We start from the raw sequence: 18,722 nt of genomic DNA on the forward strand, positions 1-18,722 counted from the left end.
GTGGCGTGATCTCGGCTCACTGCAACCTCTACCTCCCAGGTTCAAGCAATTCTCCTGCCTCAGCCTCCCAAGTGATTTTTATATTTTTAGTAGAGACCGGATTTCACCATATTGGTCAGGCTGGTCTCGAACTCCTGACCTTGTGATCCACCCGCCTCAGCCTCCCAAAGTGCTGGGATTACAGGCATGAGCCACCGCGCCCGGCCTAGTTGTTCATATTTTTAAAAGCCAATACCTTTAACATTACAACCTGGATTTCCAGTGTCTTTGAACAGTAAAGGAGTATAGCAATGAGGGCCTGTGTTCCTTCCCTCATGGCTACAGTCACCTAGAGCTAGATCATGGCTGCCCTCCTTGGATGAGCCATCTGCTGTCCAGCTGGTTTCAGGAATCCGCCTTCTGCCTACATTTTCTCTTACCTCTGGGTCACTCGACTCATTTGAGTTTGCAAGCCTGTCCCTCTATGCATGCCTGCCAGGCACTTGCCACAGTGACTTGCTCACAACCCTAAATGCATTTGCTTTTCCTTTTTCTTTTTTTGAGACAAGGTCTCACTCTGTCACCCAGGCTGGAGTGCAGTGACACAATCATGGCTCACTGCAGCCTCAACTTCCTGGGCTCAGGTGATTATGTGATTCTCCCACCTCAGCTTCCCATGTAGCTGGGACTACAGGCATGTGCCACCATGCCTGACTTGTGTGTGTGTGTGTGTGTGTGTGTGTGTTTAGTAGAGATGGGGTTTCATCATGTTTCCCAGGCTGCTCTCAAACTCCTGGGCTCAAGTGATCCACCTGCCTTGATCTCCCAAAGTGCTGGGATTACAGGTGTGAGCCACCATGCCTGGCCCCCTAAATGCATCTTAAATGAACTAATGAAAGATGAACAAATGCTTCCCTGAAGTTACTTATTCACTGATGTGTGAGAGAGAAAAAGAGAAAATAGACAAGAGATGATACTGGAAAGAGGTCCTAAGAACTGTTCATGAGATCCATTCACACAATAATGACCTTGGTGGGGGAAGGGGATTTGCTAAGAGAGGACCACAGGGAGAATTCGAGGTCCTGAGGCCAACATAGGTGAGCTGTCCCTCTGCTCACCACACTGTCCCCTGTCTGTGACCCAGCCACTGACCTCATGGTGCTCCTAGGAAAGGAGATGTGTAAGGGGTCAAGATTTAAGCTAATGACTCTGCACTGTACTTTGGACTCACACCAATGGACATAATCACTTCCATTGTGGCTGAAGGCTGAGGACCACAGCTTCAGAAGGCAGAATTGAAAGGTGACCTCTCAATGAGCTATCCCCTTGGATAATCTTCTCCTCTTCAATATGGGAGAGACCAGTGACTGTGATGGAGGCACTGTTATGATTAGTTACATTATTTGGCAAAGATGAAGAGGTTTTTCAGACATAATTAAAGTTCCTAATTACTATGACTTTGGATTAAAAGAAAGATTATCCTGGGTGAGCCTGACCTAATCAGGTGAACCCTTTAAAAGAGGACATTCTCAGCCAGGCGTGGTGGCTAACGCGTGTAATCCCAACACTCTGGGAGGCCAAGGAGGGCAGATCACCTGAGGTCGGGAGTTCGAGACCAGCCTGACCAACATGGAGAAACCCTTTCTGTACTAAAAATGCAAAAATTAGCCAGGGGTGGTGGCACATGCCTGTAATCTCAGCTACTCAGGAGGCTGAGGCAGGAGAATCGCTTGAGCTAGGGTGGCGGAGGTTGCAGTGAGCCGAGATTGCGCCATTACACTCCAGCCTGGGCAACAAGAGTGAAACTCCGGCTCAGAAAAGGAAAAAAGAAAAAAAAAAAAGACATTCTCCTGCTGGCCTTGGAAAAAAAGCCAGCCATTGTGAGTTCTAACACTGCAAACACCTGAATTCTATCAACAACCAGTAAGCTCGGAGGGGGACACGGAGCTTCTCATGGGACTACCACCCCAGCCAGCGCCTTTAGTGCAGCATTGTTAGACTCTAAGCAGAGGTCCCAGATAATCCATGCCTGGACTCCTGACCATGAAAACTGTGAGATAGTAAATAGGTGCATTGTTTTAAGCTGCTGAATGTCTAGCAACTTATTACACAGGTAACTAACAGCAAAGGAGAGAAAGATAAAATGAAGGGGAAGGAGACAGAATTGCTTGGAATCTTCATGAGTGATCGGAGGTGGTTGGGGCAAGGGAAGTAAAAAGAAGGGTCCAAAACACACCAGGTCCAGGCACGGTGCCTTATACCTGTAATCCCAGTGCTTTGGGAGGCCAAGGCAGGCGGATCACCTGAGCTCAGGAGTTCAAGACCAGCTTGGTTGGTCTTGATGGAGTGAAGTCCCATCTCTACTAAATATACAAAATTATCTGGGCTCGATGGCACGCATCTATAATCCCAGCTACTCGGGAGGCTGAGGCAGGGAGAGTCTCTTGAACCCGGGAGGCAAGGTTGCAGTGAGCCCAGATCGCACCACTGTACTCCAGCCTGTGTAACAGAGCAAGACTCTGTCTCAAAATAATAAAAAAATAAAACACACCAAGAAGAATTGTTCTGGGCACCCCACATGTATTGTTTCATTTAAACATCCCAACTCTTCCTGGAAGTCAATATTTCTAACTCCATTTTATAGATAAGACGTTGAGCATCCCAGAGAACCCCAGTACTTCACTCCAAAGTACAGGGGTATCCTGATTCAAAGATCTTTCTCACACTGGAGGCTCATGTCTTGCCTCTGCGTCACACCACGGGCTTACTCCAGGCCCCAGGAAAGAAGGCCATGGAGTAGCCTGGCAAGGGGAACACACTCCAAGGTGGTGACATTGCAGGACAGAGCCTGGCGGCATGCCACTGCTGCGTTAGCCCTGCTGCTTCTGAGCACAGCAGCTTAGGAGTTTCGTTTTCCTTGGGAACATCTTCTCCAGATTCCATCCCTCTCCATTTTTTTTTTTTTTTTTTAAACCAAAAGTGCTTGGCTAGAGAGGAGAAATGATGAACTTCTATATGAGCATATTTATAACCATAGATGTTCCAAGCCATAGGGGGTGTAAATTTCAGGACCTATGTCAGTAACTCCACACTGTGGTGGGAAAATTGAGGGGGTCTGTGGTTACTGGCATTTCCCAAACTCACTGAAAAAAAGAAACTGTGCTTCCCTACACACGCACATACACGTGCACACACACACACACTCCACACATACACACGCACACTCCCAGGCCTGCAGAGAGAAAAAACAACCTACTCCTGGCCAACTCATCTAGGTCATGCAGACCCTACATTCAATGCTGGCTTCAGCTAATTTCACCCCAACTTGCACTGAAAAAATAATTCTCTGCCAAGTTGCCATGTATCTCTTCTCAGCCCCAAAGCCTTCGGGATAAAAATCTGTTTGGCGTTTTCTTTTTTCTTTTTTTAATGTTGCTCAAAATAGTTTTCCCTGCTCAGATAATTTTGCAATATTCCTTATCCCACCAATCTCTTCCCCGCAGAGTACCTCCCTGCCACACACATCTCAAAGCCGGTTCGGAGCCCTTCCAGACTCCTGTGTGCACCCGTTCCCAAACCTCCCTCCACTGAAGACCAGGGGGCTAGGGGTTGACTGAAGACCAGGAGAGGTAGAAGAGAAAGAAAGAGCTCAGGCGGAATCATGCCCTCTCCCCCCATGTTCATGTCCTAATCCCAGGAATCTGTGAATAGGTTACATTATACGGCAAAGGGAATCCAGGCAGTAGATGAGATTAGGGAGGATAATAAACTGACTTTATGATAGAGTTTATTTTTGCAGTAAGGTGAATGTAGAAGAGGGAAGCAGAAGGTGGGGAAGGGAGCGTTAAAGCAATAAGATGCAATAAGAACTTGACCCATGATTGCTGGCTTCGAAAATGGTGGAAGGGGCCACGAGCCAAGAACTCGGGCAGCCTCTAGAAGCTGGAAAAAGTGAGGAAATCGATTTTCCCCTAGAGCCTCCAGAAACGAATGCAGCCCTGTCGACACCTTGATTTTGACCCACTGAGACCCACTTTGGACTTCTGACCTCCATAACGGCAGGATAATAAATGTGTGTTGTTTTAAGCCACTAAATTCGTGGTAATTTGTTATAGCAGGAATGGGAAAATGATGTTACATAACCGCTGAGATGCTCCTGCACCCCAAATCAGCCTAGAGTCAGGCGCCTAGGCCAGGACTAGATCCCCAAAGGGAACATGGATGGATTGTTCTTCCTCGTCTTTGACACATCAGCAAGAAGGTGTCTATCCCTGAAGACCTTATTTATGAAAACGACCCACTCAGATCCAGAGAGTAAGCTCAAGGGTTAACCCCTCTAATGTGTTTTCAGCAACAGGGCATGGGGCAGAGGCCGGGACTCAGGACATTAGAGGTTGTCCCCATGAGCTATTGTCACCTCGGGTCTCCATCTGCCACCGACTGATTTTTTAAGGACTCACAGTAGAGACATAGGCAGGCTTGTGTGTAATAGACGACGGCCGGGGCCCACGTGCATATGAAGTTGCAAATAAACCCTAATTATATACGTATATAGAGTGGTTTTTATGTTCTGAGCCACCAACTATTAAACCAGCTTCTTGAGAGATGGGTCTTTGTTTTATTTCATTGATCCATGTGCCTATAACACCTCGGCCAGATGCACAAGTAACTCTGGGTCGGTTACGGAATGGATTTTCCCCTAACGACAGATTCATTCGTAGGCAGAGTTCTTGAGCCTTCCCAAGCTAAGCCCAATCCGAGGTCTGACTTGCCCCCTGCTCCGGAGCCCCTCCCTGTTTAGAGCCCGGTAAGTTTTTCACTCCGACCCAGGTATCTTTTCCCATTCCCTCGGGGTTGTGAGGTGTGAGCGCTGTGTCGCAGCTGGATCTCCAGATGCACCGAGTCACATTTGTCTCCCAAAAAAGCATATCCTAGAAAAATGAAAGTTTTTCCATTTTCCCCGTGGAAAGTCATCTAAGTCCCGTATTGGAGCTGCGAGATACAAAACCGTCTCTGCCAGTGCCCTGAGCCCCCTCCAACCCAGGGGAATGCGTGGGCTCCGGTCCGTCGGAAGCTTTTCTTCTGAGGGGTCCAGCTTATTTCCAAATTGCCCCGAGCGAGCCGTCCCGCGGGCGCGCACGCCCTTTCGCGCAGCCTTTGAAGCCTGCTGGCGGGAGATCCCGGCCGCTTCCCTTTTGCAGGCAGAAGCCCGGCCGGGGAAGCCCCGGCTGCGCACGCCCATCCCCAGGCCCCCGGAGCTCCCAGCGGCCGCCGCAGCCCCGCGCACCACCTGCAAGCCCCGCGGCGTCGCAGCCCTTCCGTCTTTCCTCTGGGCATCGCTCCTTAGCTCGCGCCCTTCTCCCAGATTCCCGACCCCCGGCCCTGCTCCCGCCCTCTGCGCCTCGGCGGCTGCTGGGCCCGCTGCAAAGAGTTAAGAGCCGGTTCCCGAGACGGCTCTGGCGGCTCCAGGTCCCCAGGCCCCGCTCGCCGCTCCTGATTGGCTGAGCGCCTGTCAGTAGTAAAGAGTATCAGATGGCAAAGTTGGGACCTTCATAAAGGCGTGGTGGCGATTCTCCGCAATCGCCGGCAGCCTATGACATCAGCCAGGAACGCCTGGGATGCCGCTGCTCCTGGCCAACCTCCGAGGAGGAGGAGGGTCCCGCCGGCTAAGAGTTAATTAGCCCCGCACTGCGAGGGGGGAGGCGCCAGTTTTCTGGGGACACTGGCTGCCACTGTACTCCTACCCAGGGGAGCTCACGGAGAGTTGGATGAATTCTGGGTTGTTAGCTGCGGTCAGCTGGGCTCCCGGGAGCCTGTTGCTGGTGGAGAACAGGGGGCGCCTGGCCAAGGGACCAGCGGCTTGCTGAGACTCAACATGACACTCCTGGGGTCTGAGCATTCCTTGCTGATTAGGAGCAAGTTCAGATCAGGTAGGGCGAAGGCATTTAGCATTCCTTCTTAAACTTTCCTCTTCTGCAATTCTCAACTCTAGAACTGCTTTCCAATAAATGTTTCAAAGCCTGCCAGGTCTCCCGCAACTTTGTTCCCCAAAAGCACATTGTGGAAGCGAAGAATTTTATTTGACTTTGGGGGCCTTTCGTGTCTTCCGTTGTAAGTGCTTTGGGTGGTTGAGTGTGGTTGTTCATCTGTGAAAAGGCCAATCCTTTTATTTTATTTTATCTTATTTTATCTGCATCTATGAATAGAAATTTTGGAGGGGTACATTCGGAGGGAGCAACTTTGGAAATGAACAAATAAGGGATTTCAAGTTTGGAAGCTGCGTAGTATCAGTTATAATCGCTGAGAAGATGAACCTGAAATGTTGTGTGTTAGGTACAGGGGTCACTTAAAATGTAGCTAATCCAAACAAATGTATTTCCCAAAAAAAGTCACTTGGGGGAAGTAAAAATAGCAAATTTGGAGCACACCAAGTATTTAAAATGACATCACTGTAGGAAAAAAAAGAAAGCCCAGTGCCACAAATATTTGTTCCCAAACCATCTGATATTTATAAATAGAGAATTTCCCCTAAAATTTCTGTGTTAGTGGCACATGGAGAAACTTCTCAAAGGACGCTGAGTGGAGGTGAGTGGAAGGGAGAGACGGGAGCTCTGACCGCTTCTCCAGAGGGCTGGTACACGCGCCCATGGAAGGTGTCTGTGTGGGTCTCCACGTTTGGACAAAGCAACACTTGACTTCTGAAGTTATTTTTCAGTAGCTCTGTGTATAATGTTGATTTTAGAAAACTGGTTAACAACACACTCAATAATGTAGGACTTCTACTTAGATTGATTACTTTTATGAGAACTCCGATGTGAGCATTAGACATAACAGGTGTGAGAAAGATGCTGGCATAGTTTGCTAAGCTAAGTTTCCTTAGCCCTTCTACATTGGGGCCAACTCAATTGTTTCACTTGGGATGGATGGTTCAAAAAGGAAAAATGTAGATGCTGGGAGGTAAGGCTCATCTATGACTTTCTTAGATGCCCTTGGTTTTTAGACGCCTGTGGGGTCAGCTGGAGATTTTCTTAGGATCTTCACTGTTGACGCAAGTTGAAAACTCAAGAGCTTAGGCGGTCACAAGCCTCACTGCCCCTGAAGCTCTGGGATGAGTCTGCCAGCCACCGGGGTCAGCAGTGGATTAAGTCCTTCCTTTCCTTTTCATGGTGAGGTGAGGCAGTTGATCTATTAATTAGCTAGAGACCTCACCACTGCTTTGTATTTGGTCAAAACTGTAAGGCAACACTGCCACCTTTCTGAAGAAGAGAGGATGTAGATTTGTTTTGTATGAAGCTGCATTCAAATGCTTATTGGCCAGTTTAAATGTGGAGGGTCTGGTGGTGCTGGTTTTTCTCTAACAGGATTTGGTGATATACTTGATAGTAGACTTGCAAAATGCTCATCAATCTCTCCTTCAGCTAAAGCGCAGTGGAGAGGGAAGACAATTTTTGCAACAGTCCCAACCTCCATCTCAGTGGATTTGTGGAGTCCTGGTGTCTCCTAAGTAGACCCTGAAGACCCTGATCCTGGAGTTTCAGAGAATTCCAGCCTCACTTTTTTTAAAGTTGTGCAGGCCCTTGTGTCATAAGGAAAGGTAGCTTCGGGAAAACATGATATCAAAGCAGACGCGGGCATCCTTAATCCTCCCGTCGTTGATAAACAGGGAATCTGGAGTCTGAGATGCAAGCATTGATAGTCTCTTGACAGACAGGAGAAAAAAAAACAAATGGAATGTAAAACTTAGAAAATGTAATGTTTGAATGGTGGTTATTCTTTCCGGAGGTAATTACTCCTACAGCTGTGCCAGCACTGAGGTGGAGGCATGCTAACGAGAGGGTCTCTCCTTAAGAGAATGCCTTTTATTTTGTCACCAACAATGAACAAGGGCCTTGACTTTATTCTGATTTCTCTCTTTTGCTGTTTTCCCTTCTCCTTCATCATCTTCTTCTCCTCCTCCTCTTTCAGAAACAGCTCAAACTGTAAACTCATAAAACTGTTTCTCACTGTGAATATTTGCTCTGATAGTAGATCGTGGTATTATGTATTCTGTTAAACATATTTCAAAAAATAAATGCAACAGAATGGTTCTGTGATTACAGCAAGAGACTCGCTGTGACAGGGTTTGTTTTTAAGTGAGGAGATAACTGCTTTTACTCTCAAATCGTCATCGATGTCAACCATGGCCGACCAACTTTCTATAAGCTGTATTTGAGTGACCCCGTGATTAAGGACGAAATTATGCTACAGCAGCAGGAAGCTCTGAAAGTTTACATGTATGAACATGTTTAGTGACATAAACTCATTTGAGAAGCCAAAGGGTGTCCTGGTTGAGTGGGTGGGTCTTGGGGACCAGACTAGCTGGGTTTTTAATAGTCGTCTCTACTTATTAGCTACATGATCCTGAACGTTAGGTAAATTACATAATTCTCTGTGCCTCAACTTGCCTCACCTGAATAATGAGGATGACTATAGGGTCATTGTGAGAATTAAATGTGAAGTAGAGAACTTCGAAAATGCCCAGCCCTCAGAAGGCTCCTACAAAGTATTTTTCTATTATTAATATTGAAGTGCAGTTGGACCCCCAGTTGGTCACTTTCTCTAAGTCTCAGTTATCTAATAGGTAAATGCTGAGATTGGATTATGCAATGTCTTAGACCCCTTTGGTAACATTTTATCATTCTCTGAAAACATGTAAAAATTGGCTGAGAACAAGTGTAGCTGTGACTGCGCTGTATGGCAATTGTGCACGAAGGAGAGGCAGTTTACATGAATGGAATCATTTGTGCTGATTTTAAACTAACTGCATTTTTACAGTTTTTAATCTTATGTTGTTTATTCAATATCTAATCAGTGTCACTATCAGCAGTTCTCTTCAATATCAATCCTTGTGTCCTACAAAACACACAGGGAGGTACGTATGTGTGCCACACACAGACACACACAGCCCTCAAACACAAAGGATTGGAAGTGGAGAGAGAGGTCCGTGAATGGATGTTGCTTCTAAAGAATCATTGTGTTTCTTTTGCTTCTCTCTCTCTCTCTTTCCCACTTCCCCATCTTAAACCGCCCAAACAGAGGCAAAGTCTGGCAACTGCCATGACCTTGACCCCACTCCCACAAATATAAACTTGTTCAGTTTAGCAAATAAAAATACAGAATGCCCAGTTCAGTGTGAATTTCCAAGCAATAATGATTAATTTTTACTATATAGCAGTACTTGGGACATACTTTTCTCTGAAATCCAAATTTCACTGGGCCCTCTGTATTCTTTTTGGCAACCCTACCTACAGTCTGAGTGGTCTTTGGTAAACACTTTCTGCTACCCCATCCAATATCCTATCAAGCTCTTGAGATTCTCTGGATTCCCAAGGACTCCTCAAAATGCAAAACTTGTGTTTTAGGCATGAAAGGAGAAAACTCCAAGTGGGGAGGGGGTACCATGAGAATGAACCCTAGGTCCTCTGGAGTACAGCCAGGTTATGGGTGAGGAAGAACATGGGAGCTTCACCTCCGGTCTCTGGTCGTCTGGGAAGGTGGAAGGTAAGCTCAGCAGGCAGGCCGGTGCACAGGCAGCAGAGTATCCAGGGGTTGTAACTGTAGTTAAAAGAAGGCAAGGAACACGCAAAGCAGGCACTCGTGAGGCTGTGGCTGAACTCAGGTAGTGCGACCCACCCCACTGTGTTCTTCTACTCCAATAGACTCAGGATCAGGCCTCTGGTGCCTATTACTGGTTGCTTGTCCTTTCAGAGAGGGACATCTCAGCAGGAACCTGCAGTCATCTCTCTCTGTCGTTTCTCTATTCTCCATCCTTCAGACAACCTAAAATGACGACTGATTCCTACTTTAAGCTAAATCCTCAATACCTCTGGCACTGAATTTTCTCTCTCGGGATTTGAGGTTAGCCTAAGAGGTTGGCCCCTGAGATTTTTATCATTATGGACACTATTGAAGACATTTTCACCATGAGCTTGAGAGAAGCCCAGACTATCTACCTTCATTAGCAATTAGTTTTCTCATTTAGAACAAATAATTTAACCTACAAGAGTGCCTTTCCCATGATCTGTAATATTTATGTATGTATATATAATTTAATTCACCTTTTTAGACCTCATTTTTACTTTCTACAAAATGGAGGGTTTTGACTGGTTCATATTTCAAGTTGCTTTTAGCTGTAAGATTCAATACTTTTCCAAGGGAATGGCCCTAAATATTTTTGTAAATGCTTGATCAAAGCATTACATATGAGAATATAATTTAATGCACCTTTAGAAATGAACATATTTTAATTTCTACATGGAATTTAAAAGTTAAAGGAACATTTGGGGTCTGGCTAAAGCCACCTGCTTGAGACCATTCCTTTCTCCTCAAATTCAGCTGTATTCAATTCACTCACAGCCCTCACGCCCTTCCCTCACCATCTTAACCACTATAGCGAGAACCGCAACCCCCACCTTCCCTGCCCTAGTTTTATTCATAGCTCTTATCACCATTGGACAGACTAAACCGTTTTACTTGCTTATTTGCTTATTATTTGTCCATAACGGCAGAAATTATTACTTGTTTGTTTTTGTTTGTTTTTTATTTTTTATTCTCTAGCACCTAACACTGCTGGGCATGGAGAAGGTACCCATTAAATATATGTTGAATAAATATGTTTTATTCTTCCTCCAAAGTCTATTCAAAAACATTAAAAGCAAACAACATAGGTTTACTGTTAGGTGTGTGTTTGTGTGTACTGAAACTAGAACAAAAAGAGAGGAGTGAATATAAATACAAAAGTCAAAGTCATAGCACAGTGGAAGATGCTAAATGAGGAGGTAGGGGTGTAGCCCAAAGGTAAGAACCAGGTTATCCCCATTTTTCTTAGGCTAGTCAGTAGTTGTGTCCATGTGTTGTTAAGCAAATTAATTAAACAAAGGCTTAATGACGATGGTGTGACAGTGTGTCATGAACCAAGGATTGTGATTAATTCAATTCTGTGTACTCAAGGTACTTTAAAAAAAAACATATAAATTATTTAAGACCAGGAAGCGTGGCATTTGTCTTTTATCTGCTACAGCATACGACAGAAACAGTTAGCAAGATTGTGTCAAGTTGACTTGAACCAGATTGAATGTGCTCTACTCTACTTGGATTAAATTGAAGAATAACAGAAGCGCAGGGCAGAAGCAAAATGCTCCACCCAGGGTTAGAATTTTACATGCTTCAAAAAAGCCAAAACTGAATAGGAGATGTTGGAACAGACTGTTTTTCATTTCCTTTATTTTCATCTAATTAGCAAGGCTTCCAGAGCATCTAATGAATGGTGAACGGGTATCCCACATCTCTGTCCAGATCAAGGGGGAGGACCTAGCAGGTGCATTTCACAGGTCTCTGCTTTCCTGGTTCCATTCCTTCTGTCCTGTGGGCCGAGTCACAGTGGGAGCTCATCTGGGACTCTGTGATCTTGGGAACATGTTTATATTCCCAGGGCTCTCTGGGCCTCTGTTTCCACATTGGTAAGATGACTCATGGTCTTCACGTCCTCATACCTCTATGAGGGAAAGATCTTTGTAGAATTATTAAGAGCTTCTTTCTGAAAAGAAAGAAATTAGTGAACTTGTATTCACTATGTGGAAATGGATTACTACTGGATCTGGTGGCATGTGAGTTGCATGAGAGTTCTCGCTTGTGTGTGGAGTAGTTAAAAGTTTTTGATAAACACAAATAGGATTAATAAGAACAACAACAACCATTAGCCCAATAATAGTTTTGCAGCCTTATGATTTTAGCACTTTGAATTTCTATTTTATTAGGCCGATAATGCTTATATGTTTCAGAATAGCTAGTAAGTCAAGCTTTACTCAACAAGATTTGGATCATTATTCTTAGATAAAACAGAAAGAGGTGTCCAATTTTTGTTAAAATAAAATGTATCATTTATCCCCAGAAATTTAGAATAAATAAAACTGTTTTGTGACTTTTATTTTTCCAGAGCATAGCAAAAGGTTCTCTGGAACCAATGAAGGGAGAATAATGTCCTTCTTTTCTCCTGCTGCTGAGGGAAGATAAGTTCTTTCGTTTCACTATTGGAGTACTTCTCTTATGAGTACAATCCCTCTGACTGATTGATGTTTGCTGTATTCAGCTACCTTAGATCACTAGAGAAGAAGTTGAATTCAAAGTGAATTAAGCCACTGTAATATTGTAAAATGTATGTATTGGGTTCTCCTAGCTCTCACTTAGTTTGTGCAGCAATGATTAATGGATACACAGACCCTCAAATACTTAGTATATGTCTTTATCAGCAATCCCTTCTGACACCTCAGTTTGAACTACTGCATTGAGTATACTCAACTTGTATCTCCTTCCCCTTGGCCTCTTAAGTGGTACAAAAGCATCAATCAATCAGTTAATTCTCATCAAAATGGTCAAGTAACCCCAGGCAATATCCCCATTTCACAGATGATGTGAAATGACTGGAAAATACCCCATAAACTATTTTGCCTTTTGTATTTCCGGAGACACTCTCTTTAGGAGTAGCCAATCTTGTTTCTTCCTGACTGGTTGCGCTGGTTTTTCAGTCCTGGGTAAAGTTCCACAAGGAACTTTTTGTTATTTGTTTGAGACTTATTGCTCTGTCTGGAGCTTCTAAAAAATGATTCCAAAAAAGTTAAATCCAGAAAATGCTGTCACATTAATCGAATGATAGTTCAATTGTTCTCCTCCATACATTTATCTTTATCATTTGTGTTCTCTTTCCATCCTTGTCCAGGTGCATAAAGATTTTTACAATGTGATAATCAGAGTCTATACATAAGTTTATACTCAGCCTTTTTATCAGTTAGTGTAACAGCATAAATATTTTTCAAGAGGCTACATAGCAGCATAGTTTTTGCTTTAAAGACTGTATAATATTCCCCCAAGTGAGTGTATAGTAATTTACTATACTATATTGTATTACTATAGTAATTTACTATACAATATAGTATAGTAATATAAACCTTTTCTACTTGTATTGGAAAATTAAGCCAGTTATAATCTTTATATTATAAATAACATGACTATGAAAATCTGTATGCATTGGCCGGGCGTGGTGGCTCACGCCTGTAATCCCAGCACTTTGGGAGGCCGAGACGGGTGGATCACGAGGTCAGGAGATCGAGACCATCCTGGCTAACACGGTGAAACCCCATCTCTACTAAAAAATACAAAAAAAACTAGCCGGGCGAGGTGGCGGGCGCCTGTAGTCCCAGCTACTCCGGAGGCTGAGGCAGGAGAATGGCGTGAACCCGGGAGGCGGAGCTTGCAGTGAGCCAAGATCCGGCCACTGCACTCCAGCCTGGGCGACAGAGCGAGACTCCGTCTCAAAAAAAAAAAAAAAAGAAAAAAAAAGAAAATCTGTATGCATAACACTACTGTGAAATCCTTCATGTAAAGAAAGAAAATATTTTCCTTCCTTTGGATTGTTTTGGAAGCTACTCATTATTTAGAGTAAATGCCTAAGTGTGGGAATAATGGATTTGAATATTTATAAGCTGTAATGATGCCTAGTGTTTTTGGAGCACTTACAATGTAACAAACTTAACTTTAGGCCTATTTCTATTTGGCGATGAATGCTTGTCCCTACTGTACAACTAACTCAGAGTAACCTTGGGTACTTACCCACTGTTGGCTGGTATCTGATGAGCCTTTCGTACCTTTTCAGTAGAGATTGAACAGGAAAATGAGTAACAGTTGCCTAATGGCTTTGGAAACTTCCATGTGGTCTGCTATTTCGGGACCACCTGTTACCAAATATGACTCATGCCTCATCAAAAGGGAAGAGAAGAGGACTAGGAGTTACTGAACCTATTATCTGTGGGCATGTTTATCATCTCATTTAATCCTTACAAAAATGTGATTATTCCTATCTTAGAGATGAAGAAGCTGAGGCTCAAAGATGTTAGACAACTTGGAGGCCAGGTATAAACATGTTTGTTCCACTGTCCCATGAAGATTATCTTTATTATAACCTACAGCTCCTTTCTTTCTTGCCCCGCCCCACCCCATAACCATACACATGTACTTGACCCAGTAGATTTCATATGCCTCTTTCTGGGCTACAACTCCAGGCATATACCCAATTACTGCTATCGTCTTTGATTTCCTAAATAGTGATTTATCAAGCTAGTTGTTTCTAGTACTTAACCTATAAATTACACATGCCAGTCCTACAAAGTCCCAGGGGTTTTAATAAAACTTGATTTTTTAAACCTCAGTTTATTTGAGAAAAAAAATTAAGAAATTTTTGAAAGGCAACAGCAAGAGGAGATTTGCTCTAAGACATCAAACATAGTTATAAAAGAAATATCTAACAGTTAATACCAGAAGTAAAACAATTATTATCAGTGGATCAGAATTGTGTGTATGTGCATGCATATACATATATACATTTATGGATATATGCATAGATTTAACCTCTGATAACAGTGACTGTTCAAATCTACAACAAAATAGGTAATGGATTTGTTGAGAAAATTGACTATCTCTTTGGAAATAAATACTTTGAGATATTTTATAATATACCTTAAAATAAACTCCATATGGATTAAAGAGCTAAGGAAACCTATAAAATATTAGAAGAAAACAGAGGAGAATAATTTTATCATCTCAGAGCAGGACAAGCCTTCCCAAACTTGTGGCCACGGCCAGGTTAGAAATAAAAATGGACATATTTGGTCACTTAAACATTTTAAAATTCCACAGTAAAATATCAAAATAAATTTTAAGTCAAACTGTAAATTGAAAAAAATACTTGAAAATATACATGAGACAAAATTATTAAAAGGACTTATATGAACAATAAGATTTAAAGCAAACAACCTAAGGCAACGACAATTCAAGGGGAAAAATAATCAGTCAGCACATGAAATATACTCAACTCACTAGCATTCAAGAAAATGCAAAGTGAAAGATCTAGATACGATTTTTGTTTGTTTGTTTGTTTTTGAGATGGAGTCTCACTCTGTTGCCCAGGCAGTGGTGCAGTGGTGCGATCTGGGCTCACTGCAAGCTCCGCCTCCCGGGTTCACACCATTCTCCTGCCTCAACCTCCCAAGTAGCTGGGACTACCGGCGCCCGCCACCATGTCCGGCTAATTTTTTGTGTTTTTAGTAGAGACAGAGTCACTGTGTTAGCCAGATGGTCTCGATCTCCTGACCTCATGATCTGCTGGCCTCAGCCTCCCAAAGTGCTGGGATTACAGGCATCAGTCACCACGCCTGGACTACTACTTTTTAGAAACCTCAAATTAACAAAATTTTAAAATGTTTATAATATTAAGTATTGAATAAGCATGAAGACACAGATACACCTATTGTGTTAGTGAGCAATCCATACTGTAAAGTCTTAACAGATACAATTTTATTACAGTTTATAATGCCTAACCTAAAAAAGATGGAAACAGCATAAACGTCATCTGTAAGGGAATGAGTCATTAAATTACAATATATTCACAGTGTAGAATACAATAAAACACAATGCAAAGCAAAAATAAATGATAAAATTCTATATGAACTGATGTGAAAAGATCTCCAAAACATATACTTAATTTTTTAAAATTCAGGTTATCAAACAATCCGGCAACATATTTTCAGTTATGTTTTTTAAAAAGTATTGGCTGGGCTTGGTGGCTCACACCTGTAATCGCAGCACTTTGGGAGGCCAAGGCAGGCGGATCATGAGGTCAGGGGATTGAGACCATCCTGGGTAACATGGTGAAACCCCGTCTCTATTAAAAGTACAAAAAATTAGCCCGGCATTGGTGGTGCCAGCCTGTAGTCCCAGCTACTCGGAAGGCTGAGGCAGGAGAATTAGTTGAACCCAGGAGGCGGAGGTTGCAGTGAGCCGAGATCGCACCACTGCACTCCAGCCTGGGTGACAGAGCAAGTCTCCATCTCAAAAAATAAATAAGTAAATAAATAGTATTTATATATAAGGACACAGAAAAAAAAAGTTTCAAAGATATAAGTAGAACTGTTGATTATAGTATCCACAGATACAGACAGCAAGACCTTATCTTTCCTTTGCCATTTGCATCTTTTAAAATAAAACTGTATTCGTGTCTACCTAATTTTTAAATACGCCTAAAACATAAGAAGAAATTGACATCCTAATAGCGGTGGGGGAAAAATAGCATATCTGTAAGTCTTTAATAAAGTAGGCAAAGATTTAAGTGAAGATTTAGAGGATGTGAACACTAAATAATATTTGATGACATATTTTAATCCTCTTACTTGATATAGAATACAATTTTAGACTTAGCACCCTCCCCCTGCACATACACACATGCACACACAGAAAGAAGACCATAAGACAGTAAAAAAAGAAATTCTTTTAAAAGTTAAAAAACTTTAATCCCAACAAGTTGCGAATTAAAATATACCGAAGGTGCTAAAGCACACGCATGGAAAAAAAAAAGCCTGGAAAGACTCATTCTCAAAATGATTAGCTCTGGGTGGTGAGATTATGAGTAATTTTTAAATTTTCTTACGTTCTTTCTTATATTCTTGATTATGATTATCCAGTATCTCCTATACAGAGTATTATTTGTTTTTTAAGATATGGAGTGATGGGGAGCGGGTTAAGGATACCATATTTGCGTAGCAGCTCAATCAGGAGTTGGCTGAGTCCCTGAGAGGTTTAAGTTGTTCTCCAATTCTCATTAATCCTGGATCATGCTCACAACTCAAACTGCAGCAAACTACAACAAATGAAACTTGCTTCTCAACTAAGGGACTGAAAACCCACAACTCTGCTATTAATTTTTGTTGGAAAATCTTAATGTATATCTGTGGTATAGGTATGCCATCTGACTGACTTGGTTTCAAATCCTGGCCTCCATCCTTATTGGTCGTATGATATGAACTCGAGTGCATGCCTTCAAGCTCTCAATCTTCTACTTTTCTATGTGTAAATGTGGAAACAAGAATGCCTCCTTCATTGGAAATCTTGGAGGCTTTAGTGGAAAAGTATATAAAAAGTGCTTGACATAGTGCAGGGATGTGCTGATGTACTCGATAAATGGTAGCAATTTTATCCACACATGAATATTAATTATATTTTAATTCACACTATGCAGCCATAAAAAAGAACGAGATCATGTTCTTTGCAGGGACATGAATGGAGCTGGAGGCCATTTTCTTTAGCAAACTAATGCAAGAACAGACAACCAGATACCACATGTTCTCACTTACAAGTGGGAGCTCAATGATGAGAACACATGGACCCACAGAGGGGAACGACACATACTGGGGCCTGTTGGAGGGTGGAGGGTGGGAGGAGGGAGAGGATCAGAAAAAATAACTAATGGGTACTAGGCTTAATACCTCGGTGATGAAATAATCTGTACAACAAACCCCCATGACACACATTTACCTATGTAACAAACCTGCACATCCTGCACATGTGCCCCTAAACTTAAAAGTTAAAAAAAGTGTATATTATCAATGTTTATATCAATATGCTATGATGTGTTAATTTACAATGTTTTAAAATGATTTGTTATAATAAGATATCATATTGATTCTAAATTAACAACGACCAGCCTCTCATGAATTTCTCTTAAGATTCGCTGCCCGGCCGGGCGCGGTGGCTCAAGCCTGTAATCCCAGCACTTTGGGAGGCCGAGACAGGCGGATCACGAGGTCAGGAGATCGAAACCATCATGGCTAACGCGGTGAAACCCCGTCTCTACTAAAAAATACAAAAAACTAGCTGGGCGAGGTGGCGGGCGCCTGTAGTCCCAGCTACTCGGGAGGCTGAGGCAGGAGAATGGCGTGAACCCGGGAGGCGGAGCTTGCAGTGAGCTGAGACCCGGCCACTGCACTCCAGCCTGGGCGACAAAGCTAGACTCCATCTCAAAAAAAAAAAAAAAAGATTCGCTGCCCAGTTATTATCATTTCTCTTTCTTTCTTTCTTTCTTTTTTTTTTTGAGATGGAGTCTCACTCTGTCCCCAGGCTGGAGTGCAGTGGCACTATCTCGGCTCACTGCAGCCTCTGCCTTGCAGGTTCCAGCGATTCTCCTGCCTCAGCCTCCCTAGTAGCTGGGATTACAGGCACGCACCACCATGTCCGGCTAAGTTTTGTATTTTTAGTAGAGGCGGGGTTTCACCGTGTTGGCCAGGATGGTCTCGATCTCCTGACCTCGTGATTTGCCTGCCTCAGCCTCCCAAAGTGCTGATATTACAGGCATGTGCCACCGTGCCCAGCCTATCATTTCTTTTTACCCTAGATTGTGCTTAAGAGTTATGAAGGTAATTATTGTCGTTATATAACTTATATTGTATTTTGCAAAGTGTTTTATGTATCTATCATCACTTATTTTTTTTCCTTTCCAAAAAAAAACTGAAAAGGCATAATAATTATACTTATTCTCCAGTGAGGTGTGGTTTTTATTCTGGATCTGGTCCTTTGATGCCTCTGAAGACAGTGCCAAGCCTTGTCTGGGTCTCAGCAAGATCGCTACATGCTATGAGGACCAGCAAAGGCTCATGGCTGAGCCCAGATCCTCTTCTCTGATAATTGAGAATGCTGTTCTGTCTAAATATAAAACCAAAGAGAGAGAGCTGGAGAGAGATCTAGAGAACAAAGTTTTGAGGATAGACAGCTGGGGGCAGGCTTCCAAATTATAGCACCTCATATTTCTTTGATGTATTCAAAAAAGATCATATTCATTAATATTTTTATTTATTTATTATTATTATTATTATTTGAGACTGAGT

General features: G+C 42.9%; 1 protein-coding gene across 5 annotated transcripts in view; it reads left to right on the forward strand.

Annotated features, from left to right (window-relative positions):
• Positions 1-5,557: 5,557 nt before the first annotated feature.
• LOC105473719 (myocardin) overlaps positions 5,558-18,722 on the forward strand; it is a 110,056-nt gene continuing 96,891 nt past the window's right edge. For 3 of the 5 annotated variants that reach the window (XM_071082361.1, XM_071082360.1, XM_071082362.1), the window contains exon 1: positions 5,572-5,909. In XM_071082361.1, the coding sequence (XP_070938462.1) occupies positions 5,855-5,909 (55 nt within the window). In that variant the 5' untranslated portion in view covers positions 5,572-5,854. Of the gene's footprint in view, positions 5,910-18,722 lie in introns of all 5 variants that reach the window. The other 2 variants (XM_024790230.2, XM_024790231.2) reach the window with 1 other exon arrangement.

The sequence above is a fragment of the Macaca nemestrina genome, chromosome 17 (genome assembly GCF_043159975.1).
Source record: "Macaca nemestrina isolate mMacNem1 chromosome 17, mMacNem.hap1, whole genome shotgun sequence".
In the NCBI taxonomy this organism is placed as follows: domain Eukaryota; kingdom Metazoa; phylum Chordata; class Mammalia; order Primates; family Cercopithecidae; genus Macaca; species Macaca nemestrina.